At 35.1% G+C, this 22469-nt stretch overlaps 4 protein-coding genes across 6 annotated transcripts; 2 read left to right on the forward strand and 2 right to left on the reverse strand.

Moving 5' to 3' along the window:
• Positions 1–292: 292 nt before the first annotated feature.
• On the forward strand, positions 293–1911 carry BNAANNG22400D. Its single transcript, XM_048744560.1, has one exon. It carries the CDS (start codon positions 840–842, stop codon positions 1062–1064), a length of 225 nt encoding a protein of 74 aa, XP_048600517.1. The 5' UTR covers positions 293–839; the 3' UTR covers positions 1065–1911.
• A 244-nt stretch (positions 1912–2155) lies between these two features.
• On the reverse strand, positions 2156–6006 carry LOC111198374. Its single transcript, XM_022704183.2, has 2 exons — positions 3602–6006; positions 2156–3138 (listed from the first exon to the last, which is right to left on the reverse strand). Exons 1-2 carry the CDS (start codon positions 4798–4800, stop codon positions 2376–2378), a joined length of 1962 nt encoding a protein of 653 aa, XP_022559904.2. The 5' UTR covers positions 4801–6006; the 3' UTR covers positions 2156–2375.
• Positions 6007–9752: 3746 nt separating this feature from the next.
• Positions 9753–12121, forward strand: LOC106393491. Its single transcript, XM_013834189.1, has 2 exons — positions 9753–11727; positions 11817–12121. The coding sequence occupies exons 1-2, from the start codon at positions 9753–9755 to the stop codon at positions 12119–12121; spliced, it is 2280 nt and encodes a 759-aa protein (XP_013689643.1).
• Positions 12122–14568: 2447 nt separating this feature from the next.
• On the reverse strand, positions 14569–20656 carry LOC106380035. 3 transcript variants are annotated; one of them, XM_048744561.1, is made up of 6 exons: positions 19604–20656; positions 17939–18538; positions 17006–17837; positions 16818–16916; positions 15625–16490; positions 14569–15545 (listed from the first exon to the last, which is right to left on the reverse strand). In XM_048744561.1, exons 5-6 carry the CDS (start codon positions 16486–16488, stop codon positions 14787–14789), a joined length of 1623 nt encoding a protein of 540 aa, XP_048600518.1. In that variant the 5' UTR covers positions 16489–16490; positions 16818–16916; positions 17006–17837; positions 17939–18538; positions 19604–20656; the 3' UTR covers positions 14569–14786. The 3 variants fall into 3 exon arrangements, with proteins under 3 accessions (XP_048600518.1, XP_048600520.1, XP_048600519.1); XM_048744563.1 differs by having other exon boundaries at positions 15625–17837; positions 17939–18004; positions 18405–18538; positions 19604–19841; XM_048744562.1 differs by having other exon boundaries at positions 15625–17504; positions 17610–17837; positions 19604–19841.
• Positions 20657–22469: the final 1813 nt, after the last annotated feature.

Below are 22469 nucleotides of genomic sequence, written 5' to 3' on the forward strand. Positions count from 1 at the left end.
TGTTGTTTTTAGTTCATAACAATTGAAACAGAGAGAGTGTAAAGAGATTTACGTGCATTAAAGGGCATTAAAAGCTCCAAACAGTTCGTACAAGGTTGTTGCCACTATTCATTGCAGTGGCAATATTGTAAATACTTGAAGAAGATGAGGTTGAGACAGTAAAGAAGCCATTTTCGAAAAAAAAAAAAAACAAAATGTTAATGGCATTTTCGTAGATAAAATGCAGGTGTGGGGTTAAAATCTCAAAAAAAAAAGGAGTCAAAAGAAAAGGTTAGTTTTCTGTTTGACTCCAAGTTTTGAGTCACTTTTGCAAAAAGCCCAATTTAGTATGGTCAACATAAAACAGGTAAATTTCCTCGAAAAATCTAAAGTTGAAGTATGTATGCAAGTTATCTAAATTTCTTAAAGACAGTATTTCTTAAAGGGGTAGCCAGAAATTTCTTAAAGACAGTATTCTTTCTTGACCTATAAAATTTTAATAAACCCCTGGCTAACCTTGAACTTTAAGTTTTAAATTATTCCAAAGAATATAAAATTTGTTATTATAAATTATAACAAAGTCCATCTGATTATGCCAACACTTAAACACCGAATCACATCAAAACATCAAAATTCCACAGTTAATCGTGTTTGGGACCATGCATGACTTTTTAGAAGTCTTCCTTCTTTTAATTTTCATAAAGAACACATATTCTTCATAGAACCTTATAGTCAAACCGAATAACTTATGAAAAAGTCAATGGTCTTACGTACGAATTTATCAACAATAAGTAGGAAACCTATTCACGTTAAACAACTTAATCTCATCCACACTTAAAACATATCTTAGCTAGAGAGAGATGGCTAGACACTTAGAAGATGTAATGGGCATGGCGACAACAACACAGTTCCATGTTAGTTACCTTGTTCATGTTGTGTTCTTGGCTCTATTAGGCTGTTGTGTCCTCTCGGCCGTATTACTCTCTTGCGCCGATGGAGCTTCCGACGACAGAGCCACTTCTGGTAACACACCCGCTGCCGGAGGTTGTGGCGGAGCCGGTTGCGGCGGTGGTTGTGGAGGTTAAGAGTTCCTTCATCTTCATCGTGGAAACAGATAATAATAGTCGATTATTTTTCATATTATGGTTTGTGTAGTCAGCTTACGTTTTATTGTTATACAGCTCTCTTTCGTTGCTTTTCTCATAATATAAGAATAGACCGTATAAATAAATCGTATTATTAAAGCATAAAATACTATTTCTTGAATTTCGATTTGAAGTTAAAATACATAATGATATTAATTTGTTGCTAAACATTGCATCTAATTAAGAACACAAACAAAACTGGTACTATCTTTGTTTTTTTTCATGAGTTGCTTTATTTCTAAGCCAGATCCAAATCCTATTTCGAAGCCTTAATTTCAGAAGAGATTCACAATCCACAAAAAACAAAACAAATATGAAATTACCATCAAATCTTAGGATCCCACATCCAGAAAAGTTTCTTCATGCGTTAATGTGATTAGAATCTGTAGACCGTTTGACAAAAAAAAAGATTCTTTAGACCTAATGATCTTGGCTTGTAGTTTCTGCATAAAATCTGGATTGGCTTGGAGTCTTTGTTTCACATTCAAAGTCTTTGTAGAGTGTGCTTCCTCGAAATCAGATTCAAAGTCTTCATCTTTCACTCTTTGAAAGGTTGCTTTGGAGTGAGTCCATCACTTTATCATCTGTATCACCGTGTTTGTCAACAAGTCTTCTCTGTAGAAGTCCCTCAACAACTCCGTGCAAAGTGTCTTTATTTCCTTCGTTGAAGTACTTCTCTATACGTACTTTAAGCTCTGAAACCACCAATATCTTGACTCATTTCATCGAATAATTAACTGAAATTCCAAATCTTGAATCGGTGGATAATAATAAAAAACAGTACTTTACATCTATCTATGTTGTAAGTAAATATGTTTTGTAGATTAAAAAAGGTTTATATGAAGGTATGAAGTTATGTGGAACTCGTGTTAGAGTAGCATTAGATTGACGAACAATTATATATATATTTATCTGGAAGTTGGTTCTTGATCTGGATCGTGTGTATATGCATTAATAAATTGGTTGGTATTGCATTCCTTGGTTTTAGTTAAGAGATTCGTATCAAGACAATTTGAAACTAATATTTAATCTAAACTAACAATCTTTCATATACCAATACTTAGAGAAATCATCCAACAAATTTTTTTTTAAAAAAAAAAACAGAAATAGACATTAATTATAACAATAACTAAAATACTTTACAATACGATATAATAAAAGTCTATATTTATATCTCATGACAAGGAACTCGACGTTATACGTATTAAGTAAAGAAAAAAAAACATAATCCATTGTCTAACTGGTCAATGCTTAGAGCGGTTGAGACGAAGCCATATGTTGTTGTTGCTCTTTGTCACTAGCAAGACTCATCTGCTTAGACATATCAGCTAAAGCAGCTGCGGCTGCGGCTGGTGTCATGCTTTGATACGGAGAAGCTAACGGAATAGCATTGTTGGTGGGAAGACGTTGTGCATGGTAATACATTGTCTCGTTTGGCGGATGTGTGTACTCGTACGCTCCAGTACTGTAGTTAGGATTTGCGTTTGTGTTGTGTTGAGAACCTCCTGCGTAACCCATGTAATGATGTTGAGTCTGTTGTTGTTGTTGCTGCTGAACCTGAGGATTCTGTGATATAGGGGAACGGTAAACGTTTTGAGCTACTTCAGGCCTTGGGTTTGTGGCAGGTGCTGAGTTTGGATAGAGCGGAGGAGTTCCAGCTGGAACATATTGCTGAGATTGCGGGACAGACATCACGTAAACTGGGTAGTTTTGCTGCTGATGAGGGTAAACCGGGATGTATTGTGATGGATGAGGAATGTATTGAACACCTTGGTGTAAGAAAGGTTGTTGAACCGGGGGTTGGTGCTGTTGGTCCAAAGTTGTGTATGTACTTGGCTGAGATAGGACGGGCGATGTGGTTTGGGCTGAAGTGGGTTCATGCTGAGGTATGCCGTGGCTAGTTTGGACCGGAGTAATTTCAGGCTGTGTTACCGGGGCTCTTAGCATAGCTGGAGCTTGGTCTTGGTAGTACACCGGCTTTGAAAATAAAGTAGCAGAAGAAATGCTAGTATCACTGTATCCATGAAAAAACACATGAAAAGATTAATGCAATAGGGTTCCTTCAATATGACAAGTTTTCTCTAACTTTTGCACAAGCAAACTCAATAACAACTGTATTGATCTGTTAAACAGAATCCAATGTATGCTACAAATACAACACATCTAGATAAAGATAAAATTAGATTCTTATTATGCATTTAACAAACCTACAAAAATTTCTCAATAATCGTTTGAACAAAGTTTCAAATCAGTGATCTATGTCTTTAGCTACTAAGCCTAATGTCCACATGTGAAGATTAAAAAATAGAGACTAACCTTTACTCCATATCTGAAAATACCTAAATCATTTATCTATTTAATACAACAACATAGGCTCTCATTTCATAAAACATTTTTCAATCAGTAAAACAGGAAATCACACTGGACAATTTATTTTTGAGTAAATGAAGAATGGCACAAGAAGAAGAAGAAAGTACCTTGCAACAGAATCAGGAGATGTCAAGCCATACCCACCCGCACCTCGCTGTGGGATCGCCACTGGCTGCATCGGCAAAGGTGGCTTCCTATATCCAGCCATCATACCTGGATCGGATCGATCGTCATGTGGTGAAACCTGGCCATTGCTCATAGCGGCAGCAGCAACAGTAGTAGCAGCATCAATAGGTGTGTTGTTGTTATACACCATCGCAGAATCGGTCATCATACCCGATGGGACCATCGTTGGCCTATTTGCCATCAAGCCAACGCCATCTTCCAGATTCCTCTGAGTCTGACCGTCCACGTTTGAGAAGCTCATTTGAGCAAACTGTTGTTCCATCCTCTGGTCTTCACTCACCCTAACGCGGATCGGTGGCAAGTTGGCTGTGGAAGGAGAGGACGAGGAAGATCCTATCGAAGAACCACCGGCGGCTTCCATCATAGGCGAGTCAGGCATCGAACTCATATGCATCTCCTGATGAGAGATCACACCGTTTGTCACATAACCTCCTTGCTTGTTGTTCACGCAACCCTCATCCGCTCCTAGTTTCTGGACCTCACCCTCACCCTCATCCGCCTCGTCAAGATTCACCAAGTTGTTGTTCACCGCGGCCGAGTCCGACAAACCACGAGGAAGCAAACCGGAATGGTTCAAAGCATTAACAAACCATGTCTCCGACTTCGCACTATCAAGAAGAGACCCCATGGTAGCAGCCGTCTCGAGCTTGTTCGCGAAAAGAAACAACCGTATCCGTTGCGTGGCAGCCGCCGTAGCTGATGACGTCGCACGATCATACTCCTCAATCATGTTCTCAAGATCTTCATCGGTAGTGATGGTGACGAGTGAGTCAAGATCCTCGCTAGGGAGCTGGTACTTGAGTGTGAAAGACCGGCCGTTGAGGAGCATACTAGAGAGACGAGATCTTAGCGAGGCCAGTGAAGCGCGTCGATCAATAACCACTAGACGCGTCTCGCCACTAGAGTACGCTAGGGCCTTGTCATGTGGACGAGGCATGATGTGGCCACCGAAGCTGCACATGAGGCGAAGCTTTGCGTCGGGAACGGCCGCCAGGGGCTCCATGTTTCCACCTGTATCAATAGCGACGGCGCGTGGGGATCCATCGATGGTAGTTGAGACAACTGTGGTTGACGTAAGATTTGAAGCTAGATGCGACATAGGTAGAAGTGGCGTCTCCATTTTCAACGGATAGGTTAGTTAAAACGGATCCCTTTATATATTGATAAATCTATTCAAATTCGAATTAATATTTTATTTTAGTAAACAAACGTTTAACTATACATGTAAATAATATAATAACCAAATATAAAGGTTGATGAAAACAAAACCAAATATGTATAATCTAAAATGGTAGAATAGAAGATTTAAGATTTAATCCTAGATGCAAATAGTAAGAAACAAATATAAGCCAGGTTGACAAAGACAAAACCAAATGTGTAGGATTTTAGAAAATAAAATAATGTAATTATGCAAAGAAAAATTAAGTTTTTTTGAAAAGTATTTATCTTCCTCTTAAGAAAAGAGTAGTGGAAAATAATTCCCTTTCTTTCACGCTTCTCTCAACCTTCTTTAATCTCTCTGCTTCTTTCTCCATCTTTTTATATTAGATCGATCACAGCCCATGTGTATAACTTCGGTACCAGCGTCATATTTTATTAACGTAATGGCAACAAAAAGTACCTCCAAAGCTGGTTGCTCGAATCTAAATTAAAGTTTTTCTGAAATTTTAAGATTAGTCTCTGTTTTAATATATGAAGATCTCTAAGTTTTGTCGGCAATTGGTAAATAAAAAAGATTTTCAAGATCTAGTAAGAGAATACAATTTGCTTACAGCCCCGACATGTATAATTTATAGTTTGTCTTATATACTATTCAATTATATTCGTCTTGCATCTGGAAAAGAAGTAAAATGTATATATTTTAGGATATTATATGTTTTATATGAAATTTTATCACAAAAATAAATAAAATGTAACAAGTTAGAGAAACACATAATGAAATAAACTTACCTATTTATAATAGTTAAATTATATCTAACCTATTTATTATAAAATACTTTCTTAATTTTTGTGTTTTTATCCAAAACTACTTATCTTACGAAATGGAAGGAGTAAAAAAAATGGAATTTAAAATTTGTTCATTGTTAAAGAAAGACGAAGAGAAAAAAAATGTTCAGAGGAAATGGACCTCGAAGAAGGTGGATGAATCTGCACTAATGGAAAAATGAAAAACCGAACCCATGTGGATAAACTTCGGTGACTGTGTCCGGTTTAATTCAACCGGACGTTTCACGTTCATTTTCCAAAGTGTTTTTCCTTCAAAAGTTGACGTAACTACCAAGCATTTCTAACCCCACTCCATAATTTACTGCAAAATAGAGTGGGAAATGGAGTAATAATCAAACAAAAAAGTGATTACTCCATAAATGGAGTAATTTGTTTTTTGTTTGTTCATCCCTCTATTTCTCACTCCATTTTGCAGTAAATTATGGAGTGGGTTGGAGAAGCTCTAAAACATGAAAATAGGAGTTAACATTTGCCAGTTGCCACCATCATGAACATTGAACAACGTTATGACTCTTCATGAGGTTCATTTGCCTTTTCCATAATCAGTTCATTTCAAATATTTTATAGAAATGTATTTCAACTTTGTTTTCATAGGCCAATCCTATTCTAAGGACACAGAACCCATGATTGACCCCATACAATCGGCATTGTTTTAAGAACCGGACCGATCTGATGTTTGAAACGCGTTCGACCATGAACCAATTACATAGCCGAGTTGGGTTAGTAAATGGTTCGAGCATGAACCGGTCACATAGCCAGATTGGATCTCAGAGTTATTAAACTTATAAAAACCATTAAAACTATCAAAAATCTATAAATCATTCATATAAACATAAAACTAATTTTATAATGTTTATGTTTTAAATTTATTTATATTTTAATTATATATTAATTTACTAAAATTATTTTTAAATTTATACACTAAAAATATATTAAACCAGATTATTGAATCAAGTTTGATCCAGTTGAACCATATTGAATTGCGATCCAAAAATTATTCAGTTCCGGTTTTAAAAACACTGACAATCGGTTAAAAACTAGTACTAAAATACTATACAAATCGAACGAAGATTCATTTTTCTTAATTAATACGGATCCCGTGTTGAAATCTGAATCCAAGAAAAGAAATTAGGGAACCACTAAACCAATGGTAACCAGACATAAACAACAGCTATGTACTACACTTTGGGGGAAATGCACATTTTAGTTGAACAAATTATCAGTAATTAAAACATACTATATAGTTAAAACTAGGTTTTTGTCCGCACATGCGGACATAATCATCTTACGAATACTTATTATTTTATGTCTTATTAATCCAAAAATCGGCATTATAAAACTCTAATTGGTGAATATGTTGAAGGAAAAAAATTATGGTGAATTTTTTGTTCGTCAAAATTTATACCAGTAATGTTGAAATTTTAGTCAAATTATTGAAAGGTAGATCCCACTTTTTTCTTCCAAATTCCCATGGAGGAATGAATTTATAAGAAAAAATTTCCCTATGCAATTTTGATAAGAAAAAAATTAAACGAAAAATTCATATTTTTTAATTTTTCCAATTCCTCGTATGAAATGAGGTTTTGGGCATAAGATTTCAAATTTTGAAAAATAAAAAAAATTAAAATTTTCAAATTTTGAAAAATAAAAAAATTAAATGAGGTTTTAGAGTTGAGAAATGAGGTTTTGGGGATAAGATTTCAAATTTTGAAAAATAAAAAAATTAAAATTTTCAAAGAATAAACTTAGAAAGGTGCTATTTTGGTCATTTTAGTTTTGGAGTGCTATTTTTGTGATATAAACTTAGAAATGTGTTATTTTGGAGATTTTCCCTTATTTATATATGGAAAAAACGTTCATCAAACTATGTACTTATTATTGTGTTAAAAGTTTTAAAACACTCATATTAGAAATAGTTTAGAAAATATTTGTTATATAAATATTTTTGTTTGACTAATATTTAATTATAAACTGTTTTATATCTTAGTTTTTTAACTTTATAATAAAAATATTGTTTTCAGATAGCAACACAATATATAAGAATTCTCTTAATTTTTAAATATATTTTCACAATTTTATTATATTAGTTTATAATTAATTATTTAATATAACATATAAAATTTAATTTTATTAAAAGAAAATGTGTGTTTTTTATATATAAAATTCTTTACGGGTTTTGTGAAAATTAATAAATACTCAGTTAAAAACTAATAATAAATCAAATGACTTATATAAAAGCTTAAAACCTAATAAAATATGACAAATAAGAAAATAAGAATTTTATTATAACATATAGATTTAAATATTAGTAATTCAAAATTCGTTTTTAATTATATATAAAATTCATTACAAATATTTTTTTAAATTAATAAATTAGTGATTCAACTAAAAATTATTAATAAATCAATGACTAAGTTAAAACCTAATAAAAACATGAAAAATAAGCAAAATTGACTAAAAGCATGGAAAACATGAAAAATAAGAAAAATCAAAATAATTATATATCTAATTACATATTTTATTGTTATATAATTTAAATTAATAAATTATGGACTCAACTAAAAACTATTAATAAATTAATGACTCAGCTTAAACCAAATTAAAACATGACAAATAAACAAAATTACCTAAAATCATGGAAATCATGACAAATAAGCTAAATCACTTCATAAATATAACATATAAATTTAATTTTATTAAAATAAAATAAAATGTGTGTTTTATTATATATAAAATTCAGTACGGATTTTGTGAAAATTAATAAATACTCAGTTAAAAACTAATAATAAATCAATGACTTATATAAAAGCTTAAAACCTAATAAAATATGACAATTAAGAAAATAAGAATTTTATTATAACATATAGATTTAAATATTATTAAATCAAAATTCGGTTTTTAATTATATATAAATTCATTACAAATATTTTTTTTAATTAATAAATTAGTGATTCAACTAAAAATTATTAATAAATCAATGACTAAGGTAAAACATAATAAAAACATGACAAATAAGCAAAATTGACTAAAAGTATGGAAAACATGAGAAATAAGAAAAATTAAAATAATTATATATCTAAGTACATATTTTATAGTTATATTATTTAAATTAATAAATTATGGACTCAACTAAAAACTATTAATAAATTAATAACTCAGCTTAAACCTAACTAAAACATGACAAATAAACAAAATTACCTAAAATCATGGAAGTCATGACAAATAAGCTAAATCACTTCGTGAATAGTAGTATAATCTATTAATAAATGTGCGGGGAATATTTAAAAGGGAGAATTGGAAAAACAAGACACTTTCGAAGTTTGTTTGTCAAAATAAGACTTTGGTCGTTTTGGACTGGTTTTGCCCTTGTGTTGTGGAAAAAATAGTAAACTTAGGTAAAAAAATATAAAAAAATGTAGAATCATTAGAAACCAAAGTATTTATACTTTTATGTTTAAATTTAATTTTTAAAAATTGTGGAACTATGTTTTATTTAATATCAAAGCTATAACAGAATACTTATTCTAGCCATCTACGTAGTCTACAAATCGAATATAAAGTATTGTACATAGGTTTACCTTGGATAGAAAATATAAACTACACTTTCTTCAATAGTTTACCTTAGCTAGATTTTTTGTCGTAATATTCTATCTTGATATCTTCAGTCTACCTACGGCTTTTTTACAAGTTCTATCCTAGAGTAAGTGAAATACCTTTTCTTTTTTACAAGTCATACCTTGTTCTGCCTTTTACTATATAATAGCCTAAGGCAGAATGTAGTTTCCATTCTCTCTACATATTTCTGCCTAAGGCAGAATGTAGTTTCCATTCTCTCTACATATTTCTGCCTTACGTATGATGTATATTCTTGCCAAATAAAGTAAAAATGGAAACTTCCAAATTTGTGATCATATATTTCCTAAATATATCCTAACTAAATATTTCCTAAATATCTCCCCCCCCCACGATTTTCTCCCTTTTCTCTTCACACGATCTCTATCTCCCTCGTTCCTTGTTCCTCTCTCTTCTTCATCGACAAAAATCTCTTCTATCAACCAACACAAGATGGTTCTAATCTACGTTAAATCTGGTGTATGGATGTCAAGTTTCAGTGACGAGTGGAGTTTCTTGGCAGACAAACAAAGGCGTGGTCGAATGGTGACATTAGAAACTACTGCTTTACTGGAGGAACTCAAGATCATGGTGTGTGAAGATTATGGGGTCGACCCTAATTTGGTTAATGTCGAGTTCAGTTATGAGATGGTCAATCAAAGAGGAAATCCTCCCATTAGTATCAGTAATGATCGACAAGTGTGTAACTTTGTGGGCTACGCAAAGAAGGGTTCCTCTACAACCTTGTGTGTCACGTTCTCTGGTACTGGTACTGGTGTAAAGGAAAAGGAACGAGTCAATATCGATCTCAATAAGGAACCGTGTGATTCAAGTAATGTTGAGGAAGGTGAAGTTCCTGACATAAATCTGGGAGATTTTGCAGAACCATCAAAAAAGTGTTGTGATAAAAGGAAGAATCATGTCGTTGAGGATGGTTCTGGTCATGCTGGTTCAAAGAGTGAAAAGTATGGCGATAGTGAAAAGGAAAGCCGAGCTGTGAACACAGATTTCGTGAAGAAAGATCAACTTTTCCGAAGTAAACGTGTCCTAAAGGCAACAATGGAAATTTGGGCGATGAAGAATAATTACGATTTCCTTGTTACCAAATCAACGAAAAAGTGGTGGTCTATACGATGTAAGGATAATACGTGCAACTGGACTGTGCGTGCGGAATGTGTTGATGGGTCTACATATTTCATGATCAATAAGTGTGTGGGTATACACTCATGTGCTCCTTCAAAGAAAAGCAACTTCGGAAAAACGGCGTCGGCAAGAACTATTGGAAAGCTGATACAACATCGATTTGATGATGCCAATGATGGCCCCAAAGCAAACGACATCATTCAGTTTATGAGGCTAGAACATAGCTGCGAAATTACTTATTGGCACGCTTGGGAAGCTCGTGAGTATGCAATTGCAGCTGTTAGAGGTATACCAGACGAAAGTTATGCAAAGATACCAAAATATTTGCATATGATTAAAGAAGTTAATCCTGGTACACACACTCACTATGAAACTAAGAAGGATGGTAGATTCATGTATCTATTTATGTCGTTTGGGCAATCAGTTAGAGGATTTCACAGTCATATGCGTAGGGTGATTGTTGTTGATGGAACTTTTCTGAAAAATAAATATAAAGGAGTTCTACTTGTTGCTACAGCTGTAGATGGTAACTCCAACTTGTATCCAATTGCATTTGGAGTTGCTGATTCAGAGAATGAAGAATCATGGGAGTGGTTCTTCAGACAGTTGAGTGTGGTTATTCCTGATAGTAAAGACTTAGCTTTTGTGTCAGATAGACATGCGTCAATTGCTAAAGCAATCAGGGATGTCTACCCACGATCAAAGCACGGAATTTGTATACACCACTTGCTGACCAATGTGGTTAAATTCTTCAGGACAAAGGGGTTCACTGCTTTGGTCGAGAAGGCTTCAAACACATATAGGTATAGTGAATTTCAGGAACGTTTCACAGAAATTGTTGATATCAGTCCGGCACTTGGACGATATCTACAGGAGGCTGATGTGAGAAAATGGGCTCGTTCTCTCTTCCCTGGATCCAGGTATGACATCAGGACCAATAACCCAGCCGAGTCGATTAATTCAGCTCTGAGATCTCCTAGACAATTTCCAGTAATTCCTTTGCTAGATAGTATAAGAGAAATGATGACCCGATGGTTCTATGAGCGTCGCATGTTAAGCTCCAAACATATTGATCCTTTAACCGATAAGGTGGAGAAAAAGATTGATAGGAGAATCGTGAAGGCTCGAGGGTTTCAGGTTCAGAAGGTTGACAACTTCAGATCACTTGTTAAAGGAGACATATATGATTGTCATGTTGATCTGGAAACCAGAACATGCACATGTGGGAAATTTGATTTAGGAAAAATTCCATGCAGACACGCTATTCCTGCAATATATTCTCGAGGTATGGAAGTATATAAACATTATCTTGGTACCTATATATTCCAGCATTTTGCAGTGTTTAGACATTGGTCGGTCTTTTTTTTGACACAGGTATGGAAGTACACCGATTTACTGATGGCGTCTATAGCACTGCAGCGTGGAGAGCTGCCTACGCGGAATCCATTAATCCCATACCAGTTCCAGAGGCTGAATGGAATGTCCCAGATGAGGTTAAACTTGCGAAGATCTTACCACCAGAGTCAAGAAAGAGTGCTGGTAGACCAGTAAAGAGAAGGTATGAAACAGTAGAAGACAAGATTAGATCTTCTCAAGGATCAACAAAGAAGAAAAAGCACAAGTGCAGCCGGTGTGGTATGGAGGGACACAAGAGAGGAACATGTGATAAACCTATCTAGATTGTTGTGTGTGTTCTCTGTTATTTGCTGTTTGCTTACAACATTGTTGAGACAAATCGAATCTTCCTATTGACAGTTTGATTTTTCCAATTTTTTTTGTTATATTCGATGCAAATCAGCAAAAACATCAAAGAACATAGTCTAACATTTATTTAGAAAAAAACAGAACAAGAAATTGAACATCATGCATAGGTAAGGTACATGAAGACCATAGCAAAACAACACACAAACAAAGCTTTGATGATCCTTAACTCTCTAATGCATTTGATGGAATTTTCTTCAGAACGAGCAATTGCATCTTCCATCTCTTCAAGTCTACTCTTATGTCGTTTCAGCATTGTCTCAGAAGCTCGTACTGATTTTTGAAACTCGGAATTGTCCACTAGCAGCACATCAAACAGATCCTGAAAGTCTTCAATTTCCTCAACAACTGACTTATCAGTCCATTTGAACAAGTGAGTTTTGTCCTTCATCATTAACATCAACAAACAGTTAGATTGGACTGTGCGTGAAGGTTATATGAATACAGACTAACCATCTCAGATCCCATCGGACAACAATGGAACAATCTTCCCGGATTTTTGACAGTTGTTGAAGTGAAAAGATGCACTTCCTTGCCGCAATTGCATCTTTTCGGAATTCCCCTTTGTTTGGTGTGCTGATATCTTGAATCGACAGAAGAACCGACCGAAGACATGATTGAGTTGATCTACCAAGTTCTCTCCCCTTGATTTCTCTTTGTCGTGAAAGAATGAGGAAGAAAAGGCATTAGGTCAAAATATGGTTCTTATGTATAGGGTTCATTTAGGCTTTAGGGTAAATATTGGGTTCATTAGTGGTTTAGGGTAAAGATTGATAAGTTTAGTGGTTTAGTGTAATTGGATATTTTAGTTGTAAATATTTCATGCAAAATCAAACCACAAATAACTAGTAAACTAAAATAGTGTCATGTCACATAATTTCTAGAAAACTCTAAAATAGAGTATTGTCACAACATTCCTGGTAAAACCTAAACAAACACACATAATCAGTCTTCTTCAAGGTCATAAAAAGTAGAACTCTCAAAATCCGAAGGGATGTGTTGTGCCATAAGCTGGATTAAAATGGGATCATGGGCAGCCTCCCATATATCATAAGCAATTTTCTGTCGGCAACCAGGCATTATTCCGTCTTCCACTAAACTGAGGTCGAGACCAAGAAGGATGCACTCCAAGTGTTTGAGTGCGAATGCCCCGCAATCAGCACAAGACTTGTTCAATCTTGTCTGCATAGGCATATCTACAATCGAATAGGATGTAAGGAGTAATTTGCTCTTTGGTGGACCAACTGCCTTGACAATTCTAGGAATCATACAAGCAAACTTCTCTACGTATTGCCTATTCCTTCCCCGATTGCAATCATAGACTTCCACTTTCTTCTCAATCATGTTGACGCATACAGCAACCCAATGATTACCTGCAACGGACATCACTTATTTTGTTAAAAAAAATACTTGAATAACGGAGACGTGTAGAGGAAGCATGGATAATTACCATTGACAAACAGAGGAAAGTAGAGACGATCAACATCGACACCCCAAACTCTATTAGTCCGCCCATGAGATGGAAGCTCTCCTCTCCCATAAGCAAGAAGAAGATCGGGTACTACGTAGCCTCTTTTGTCGTCTTTACACTTCTCGTATTCTTTCTCGATCTGGAGGCAGAACATGGCGTTCATGAAAGCAACACGGTCTATATTCCAACGCCTCAAAGATGTTTTCTCTCGCCATATATACATCATCGCATCCATTTCCTGAATATTCACATGGACAATTACCCAATGCACAATCAAATATATGTTACAAATATATGTTAAGAAAATAATACCTCGTTTCCAAGCCATTTTCCAGCACAAACTATTCTCTGTGCAAAGGTCAAATTAAAGACAGAGGGACCAATCCTCAAAGCTGTTGGATTCGTAGACCATTTCGTGAATCTATCCCACGATTCTTCGGTGAAATAATACAGTGACGCCTGTGGAGAACCGTCAGCTGCCATTGGTGAGTCACTAAGCTGAAGCTTCTTGCTTGGTCCTCCAGTCCATCTATCCCACTTTGCCGATGTTACAGGTGCATTTGATTGCTTTGATCCACCTTTTCGTAGTTTCCGGACATTAGTCATTGGAGTCCACCAATCACTTGCATCGTTGTCGTTATTGGTCTGTGATGGATCAAAATCGGGTACGTACGAGGCTTGAGAAAGTCCTTCAAGGCTTTGCGTACCTATTGGTTCGTCCATATCATCCGCTTGACTGAAATTTACATCCTGTTTCAAAGTACACAAGCAATTCATAAAAAACCCTGATTCAAAACACACAAGCAATTTAAACAAAAATCAGATTCAAAATACACAAGCAATTCATAAAAAACCAGTTATTAAGCACACACAAGGAATTCATAAAAAACATGATTTTATAAACTAATAAAATTCATATAAATATCTTACACATAGTTCACATAACAAAACACACATCATAATGCAGATACATAATTAAGCCTGATTTTGAACAACAATTACAAACCAAACACACTTCCAAAACGAGACAATGCAAAACACATCACAAGACCGATAAACACATGAAACTAACACTAAAAGAAGTTAAGACACATTGCAGAGAGTTATGAAGACTAGTGCTTGTTTACCAAGCGTTTGGACCTCCTCGGAGATGGCTTGCTAGGCGATGGCTTCGTAGGAGATGGCTTCCTAGGCGATGGGTTGCTATGCGCTGGCTTGCTAGGCGCTAGCTTGCTAGGCGATGGGTGGCTAGGCGCTGTCTTGCTCGCAGATGGATCTCCATGCTCAGCTTGGACGGTTGAATCCCCACGGGAATTTTTAAGCTCAGACTGCACTCCCTCAAATTTTTCATCCATCTTTTTCTCTAGCCTCTCTTCCATCGCAGCAAAACCTTGCTGAAACAACTGCGTCACAAAAGTCTTCATATCTTCATCAAAGGGCGCCTGTTGTGGTCTAGTATGTAGGACCTTATGCTTCCTTTTTTCCATTCCACGATCAGGGAGCCTCTTCTTTCCCTTTGTATCTCTCGCCCTTATGGTTGCTGATCCTTTTGGAGTTTGAAACTCCTCATCGCTCCCACTTGCTTCATCGCTCCCACCTTCACCATCCTTGTCGTTAGGCTCTTCATCACTCCCACCTTCTCCCTCATGCGTAGCTACTTTCTCCTTCTCACCTTCTTTGTTATCAACCCCAAAAGAAAAGACCGGTGTCTCTTCGTACTCCCAATTATGACCACTGAAGTCAAACTGCTTCATTATCATATGCATGAGAAGCTTGACTCTATCATCCTCCACCTCATCTCGTCTGCTAAATTGAAGACTTTCACACACTGTATAATTCCCAGTCCACGAGATGTATGGATATATGTCATCCTACACAAGAAAGGTGAAAAGAGTCAATCATTAATACAAACATTTGTTTGTTTTTCTACTTGTTAAAATAAATATTTACCTTGGGTGTTAAGATGTTCTCCAACTTGTTGAGCTCCTCGTACGAAATCTTTGCAGCTCCCATCCAGTTTACACATCTAGGACCGTTCTTAAAACTTTTGTTCAGTTTTCTTCCACAGAGCTTTCCAAGCTTTGGTATTGCTTCCATAGCCCATATCTGAAGACCGTAGGTGAAGCCATCTAACACGTAACTCTTTGGATTCTCCTTCAGTTTATCTCGTTTTTCAGCTATTGACTCGCATAGAAGGTCAAAAGAAGCAACTCCCCAAGGGTAGTTTCGAACCTGCTCAAGATCCATCACCAACTTCACGTACTTGATGGGGATAGGTGCCTTCTCATCTCTCCCGCAAACCATACAAACAATGATGCAAAGATACACCAGCCTGATTCGATCAGCATTACTCCACTTCTTAACAGCTGCCCTGTGATGTTCCCACAGCTCGAAAATAGAAATCCCCTTATTTGTCCTGATCACTAAGCTCCAGAAACCACCATCATCATCCCAGTCAACCAACTCCTTAAGTGAGAGACTAGTATCGCACTGAAGCCCGGTAACTGCGTGGAACTCAAGCAATGAAAATCGGAGAGGTCTTCTCGCAAAGACAAACCAGAGCTCATGATCTTTGTAAGTCAACAGCTCCCTACACAAGAAGCCGTGTATCACTCTCGCCGAGAATCCCAAACCATTATCGAACAGCTTAAAAATCTGAGCAAAAACAGGATCTTTCTTCACTGTCTCCAACTCCTTTGGCAACCACTCCATCAATCTTTTGAAATAGCGTACCATCTTGCAGTTGTTATTGATCTGATGCACTTCGGTCTCTTCACCCGGCTTAAACAACCGCTTTGGTAACTCCTCAGACATACCTACAATCACAGAAAAGAAGTTTATAATCAGAGCACAAACAAAAAAAGAAGAAGATTTGACAAAAAACCAAACCTTTGAATCGGAAAACAACAAAAACGAATCTATTTGTCAATTTTCCCTCTTTCAAAAAAGGACCAAAATCGAAGATAAGAAACTAAAATCAAAACACCCAAACAATAACATGCATGAATTGCGTAATGTATAAGGAGATTAATCAACCCATTCAAGTAATTTAGATTAAGAAATAAGAGAAATCGGATTTAGGTGATGAGAAACTTTAAGAAATCTACGGTTAAGAGAATCAAAACAAGTAATCGCAAACTCACCTTCTTAGAAACGTGAGAAGTTGATGAAATTGATGGTGGAAGAAGAAGAAGAGCGTCCGACGATGTCGTAGAGTAAGAACAAATCTCCAATTCTTCAGGCTGATAACAAAGAGAAAGACGAAAATAACTAGATTAGAGATGAAAAATGAAAGTTAAAGAGTGAAGAAACGATTTGGCTTTGTTCTTACCCAAAATCGCCATTGGAGGAGCTTCAAGCTTTCGGCGGAGAAAATAAGAGAGAGGTTCGTTAATCTCTAGGATAAATCAATTTTTGTTTCTACTTTTTTTATTGTTTTTCTTTTATTTTTAATTTCTGTTTTTACTTTTTGTTTTTTTTGTTTTTTAAAAGTGGTTAAATATATTTCAAAATATTAATATTAATTATATAAATTTTAACTATGCTAATTTGAGGGCAATATGGTATTTAAAAAATTATAAATCCTACTTACCTAAAGAATTTTCAAAAAGTCCTATTCTCACAAATCAAAGTATAAAATGTCTTTATTTTCCAATTTTCTCTATTTAAAATTCAGAATAGTGCTTTCTCGATTACGATTGTGCGGCAAGTTGGTGGAACCAGGCTCGACGTCTTCGTCCAACATCCTTCGAGAACCGCTCTGTGTGTCATTGTCGTGGCTAGACCACTCTTCTCAGCCAACATTCTAAAATATGCATGTGGGGCCCACCCTGTTAAAATTCATAATCTTTTTCTTTTGGTAAAATAAAATTCATACTCTTGAAGATCTCGATTCAAGAAAGCAGTGACATCACGGTATAAATAATGTTTACTACCATTATCGTCGAATGGGTAAGGAAAAAAAATGGAGGTAAGAGAAAGAAGCGACAAATATTCCGATGATCACTCCGGCCAATTGTCGTCGACACGTGATATTCGGATAAGAACTGCGACGAGTATCGGTAAGAACACAAGGCATAGCTTCGCCACATGACCCCTTCTGTCAAAGACTTTGATTTTACCCGATAAGTAACACGCCAAGAATGTTAAACCGACAAATGGCCCTGCATATAACCAGGGGCGGACCCAGCATTAATTTTCTCTGGATTCAATATATTGTTTAAGTAAAAATAATAATGTAAGAGGGGTCAAGAAAGACTCGAACCTGGATATTTCCGGAGGTTCCAGCTTAGAGTTCAAGACTTGATAAGTTGTGCAGACAGGGCCGGCTCTTACCCATGGCAACATGGACATTTGCCATGGGTCCACAAAAAATTTTAATGTTATTTTATGAGTTATAAAAGTCTATTTCACTAAATTAGTTTATCAAATAGTTGGTGAAATTATAATAAAAAGGTCCATAATAAATTAAAAATAATACAAAGACAACAAAAAAATTATGTATGGTTTACCATTCCCAATTTTCCAATTTATAAAGCCTAATTTTCATATAAAGACCTATTTTTCTAAAGAAAAGTTCAATTAATACCAAAAGGTTCTTGTGGTTCAATTTTTTAAAATATGCAATGACAAATGTTAGACGAAAATGTCGGTAAAAGGGTCCAGATTTTATGTTTTGCCCAAAGTTATTAAATTGTTTAAGACGGCACTGTGTGCAGAGTCTGACTCACATCGGATATGCTGGGACTGATATGCTGGAGTCCCAGCTGTTTACATTTCATCACTGCAGCTCGCATGGCCAATCCTTCTGCCACGAGTGGCGAGTTCACTAGACGGTCTGTGTGTTGGAAGGTTAACTTCTCGCCTGGTTTTTTTATATTGAATAATAAATCATTTGTTTAGGGCTTTATCAAGGATGAACAATGGCATAAAGGAAAAAAATCTGGATTCATCATATGCATACATGAATAAATAATAATTACACAAGAGATGATGGAATAAAAATAGTTAAATAGGATACCTGATGAAACTTAAGATCACTTGATCGCGGAAAGAGGGTTAACAACCCTAATTAAACTATTCTATTACGGTTACAGTTAATTGCAATTTACAAACGAATCTATGAGCAATAACTTTTAAAACGGTGAATGAGAAGATGAATTTGGGAAGGGCTGAGAACATACATGTTTATAGAAAAATTAGTGCTTTTCCAAAACAGTTATGTTATCTAGAATCTTTTAAGCCGTTGCCTACCGCTTTAACCGTTGATATCGTCTTTTAGAACCAAAACTAGTATTGACCCATGCTCCGCATGGGAGTAATTTTGCTTGCAAATAAACACATTTCAGTTTTTAAAAATTAACATGTATAACATATTTTATCAGATAAGTTAATGCGTATACACTAAAAATAATATTAACACACTTATACTTAAGTAACCACAAACATATAAATTAAGCTTGCTTTTGTTTATAAATTTTTACATTGATCTTAAATAGTTTGTTGAATATAAATATTAGTATGAAGCTTTTCTACTTTACTTCGTTTTGTTCTTTCAATATTTTCTCTAATTGTATCAATGTACAAACTAAAATAATGTTACAAACCCAATGAAAGCAGAAAATATCAGCATGTAACATAGAAACATCATCGCATAAAAAATAATCAATGCACAGCAATGAGAATTAATTATGTAGTCAAAATTATTAAAAACATTTAGTTTGAGAATAGGTGATTGTTGCTACTTAATTTTTGCTACTATAGACACAAATTGTAAGCTCATGTCAGACATAACTAAACCATTGAAAGTGGATTAGACACTTTTGATATCACAGAAGCATAATGGTTTTTCCATGTTTCAAATTTTTTCAACCGTTCTTTTGAAGTTATATACGTAATATATTTAAGTATACACACCAGGAGCATTTACCTTTTAACAAAAGCCATTCTATCAAAAGCCCTTCTTCTGATTCTTCAATGTTTGCATCTTCATTTGTGGTTGACTTCTATCCTCCTTATATCTCCTTCTCTTTCTTCACGTTAAAAAGTCTATTTGTTCGAGTTGAATCTCCAGCCATTCAAATCCACCATGTCCACTCTTTCTCGAGCTTTCCTATCCCTAAATCGGTTCCCAAGAAGCATGTCATGCCCTGCCGTAATCAACAAAAATGTACAAAGAAGAGAAATAGCCCCATTAGAAATACATCCTCTCTATCAGCACTCGCTCTGTGACTCAGAACATTCAAGATGACCCCAAATATGAATTAGGATTTTGAAAGCAAAGAAGAAGAATACATCCTTTATATTCTGTTTTTGATCGATCAAAAAGGTTTCTCTAATTTTCTTTATCGAATGTGATAAAATTTTGGGAGATATAAGAGAATGAAAAAATAAAGATCATGGGTAAAGTATGATCATGGGTAGTTTACAGATCACTTTTTTTCTTTTTTCTAAATATTATTTTTTGAGTTTTTTTCTTAATTTTTTACATTTATTATGTGTCAGAATATGATTGGTTGAATGACTTGCAATTTAGTATATAAGGGATAACCAATGTTTTCAAAATCGGATTGGTAACTAAACTGGAAATTTTTTGGATCTTGGAAAGGTTACGGTGCTAAGAGAGTTATAGGTGATTCAAAATCGGATTGGTAACTAAACTGAAATTTTTTTGGAACTTGGATCAATATGGTTCAACCAGGTATACGGTGCTAAGAGATTTATAGATGCAGCCTAAGCAACGTACTAATCAATAGGAAGTAAAAAAAGTTTCGTCGGATATTTGGAAAGACTAGCTACTATAAATTTATTTTATATGATTCTTTTTATTTCCACGGTATGGATACTTCCAAGTTGGACAGAGCCGCCGTTTGAGACCAACCTATAGAGTTCGTTTTAGTGAGTGTCAGCGACATATAACAGTAGTCACTATTCCCATTGGAATAGCGCCAGCGATTGAGTGATCAATTTCTTGACGAAGAACGCTCTACACTACAATAAGACACAAATGGGTTTTCTAATGAAGAAAATGGGGCACACAAGTTGCAGCTTCAAATCAAGAGTGGTACTCATCTGTCAATTCCAATCTATTATTATCACATGTGCCGCTCTGCAATGAAAATTCCATATTCAATTAATGATTATCTCATCTCCATAGTACTCTTCCCCACTCATTTATTTCTCTTGTCTCTCTTTAAAGTCCTCCAACATTATATGTTGTTATAGTTCCTTTCTTTGACCTCTTCTGTTTCTCCAATAGGCAAACTAACATACTTAGTTCCAAAAATTTCACACACTCACTGTTTATCCAAGTCCATTATTGGATAAGACATATTCCGTGATCTGATATGAATGGCAGTTTCACATTTTTAACCCCTAAGAAGTAAGAGTAGCTGAAGAAGACAAGAGAAGTGTATATTACAATAGAAAAAGGACAGACCGATCACTAGCCAACCGTTAAGATTTGATTCCCTTCTTAATGCCATAGTCCCTACTTTGGTAATCTGTCATTGTCGCCTTTCAATTTTCTCGATAGAACCGGTTTACATTCTCCAATCATTCCGGTTCTCTAGATTGGTAGTTTGTTTGCCATTACTTTAGTTTTAATGGTGATTAAGAAACATTCATTGAAATGTTTTGACATCTGAACTAGTCTTTGAGACAATGTCATAATCAAAGACAATGTGTCTTTAATCATGAGCCAATATTGGATTTGGAGTCCAATTAGACAATTCTTTAAGAAAAAGTGTTTATATAGGGGCATTTGCTAAAATAAAAATAAATTGTATCCCCATCAAATATATGTCTTGTAAAATGACCACAATATTTTAAATATACTAAGACGATTTACATTTAAATATATATTTAGTCAAATAACGTTAATTACTTATAACTCTTTCGATTGCAGGGCCGTTGATCCAGTGTTACAAGATTTTTTTCAAGTTCAATGGTATGCATGAAAATGATAGTTTACGACGTATGGATATGTCACAAGTTTTATAGTATAAGTGGTTAAAATCTTAAAAATTACAAAAACAAAACAGAAGTCGAATTTTGGTAGCTAACAAAACGCTATGCAAATTGACACCCCCTCCTTCCCAAAAAAAAAACGCTATGTAGAAGTTTATATCACACCTTATACGAAGCTGTTAATTCTACTGATAAAGCTTTCTATCCTGAAGGCAGAGCCAGAGATACCATCTTCGAGTCTCACCAGCTACTGAAAGGAGAACTAACAACTTGTTCTTGTCCATGACCCGATGAAATTATAGATTTAAGCCCAAAACTTGTTAAAATAAAAAAAAAAAAATTAGGATTTAAAAGTCAGATAAATATTATATCTCATTTACGGTTTTCTTCTACTTAAAGATAATTAAAAATCATTTTACCAAACTTAAAAATAAAATAAAAACATTTATGAACATCTAAAAACCGTTCAGAGATTTACGATCATTAATATGTATGAATGTTAGCCAGTATAGTCACGATATAACTATTTCAACAAGTTACTATTTTTGGTTTTGTCGGTTGATCGTTGTTGTCCTAGAGTTTGTTGGACTAGTTAAATTAGTAGTGCGACCCTATCCACCTCTCACATTGAGGACGTACGGTTGGTTGGTGGGTAGGGTTTTTGCCAGCCATAGCCAAACTGTGAAGTCAAAAATATCTCCTCCACATCTCACATGTCACATGATTAGTGATTGCCACATTGATTGGCTCGTGTTTCTAGCACGATTTTTGCTTCGTAAGAGGCGCGGATACAAAAATAATTCGTTTCTATCCGGTGGATGCCAAAT

Source organism: Brassica napus, chromosome C1 (genome assembly GCF_020379485.1).
Source record: "Brassica napus cultivar Da-Ae chromosome C1, Da-Ae, whole genome shotgun sequence".
NCBI classification, from domain to species: Eukaryota; Viridiplantae; Streptophyta; class Magnoliopsida; order Brassicales; family Brassicaceae; genus Brassica; species Brassica napus.

What these genes read in the sequence shown, in the direction of transcription:
- LOC106393491 (XM_013834189.1), top strand. Translation starts at nt 9,753, where the DNA reads ATGGTTCTAATCTACGTTAAATCTGGTGTATGGATGTCAAGTTTCAGT. An exon ending in TCCTGCAATATATTCTCGAG is followed by an intron (nt 11,728 to 11,816) that starts GTATGGAAGTAT and finishes TTTTTGACACAG; the next exon opens with GTATGGAAGTACACCGATTT.
- LOC106380035 (XM_048744561.1), bottom strand. Translation starts at nt 16,488, where the DNA reads ATGTCTGAGGAGTTACCAAAGCGGTTGTTTAAGCCGGGTGAAGAGACC. An exon ending in AGAACATCTTAACACCCAAG is followed by an intron (nt 15,546 to 15,624) that starts GTAAATATTTAT and finishes TTTCTTGTGTAG; the next exon opens with GATGACATATATCCATACAT.
- BNAANNG22400D (XM_048744560.1), top strand. Translation starts at nt 840, where the DNA reads ATGGCTAGACACTTAGAAGATGTAATGGGCATGGCGACAACAACACAG.
- LOC111198374 (XM_022704183.2), bottom strand. Translation starts at nt 4,800, where the DNA reads ATGGAGACGCCACTTCTACCTATGTCGCATCTAGCTTCAAATCTTACG. An exon ending in TCTCCTGATTCTGTTGCAAG is followed by an intron (nt 3,139 to 3,601) that starts GTACTTTCTTCT and finishes TCATGGATACAG; the next exon opens with TGATACTAGCATTTCTTCTG.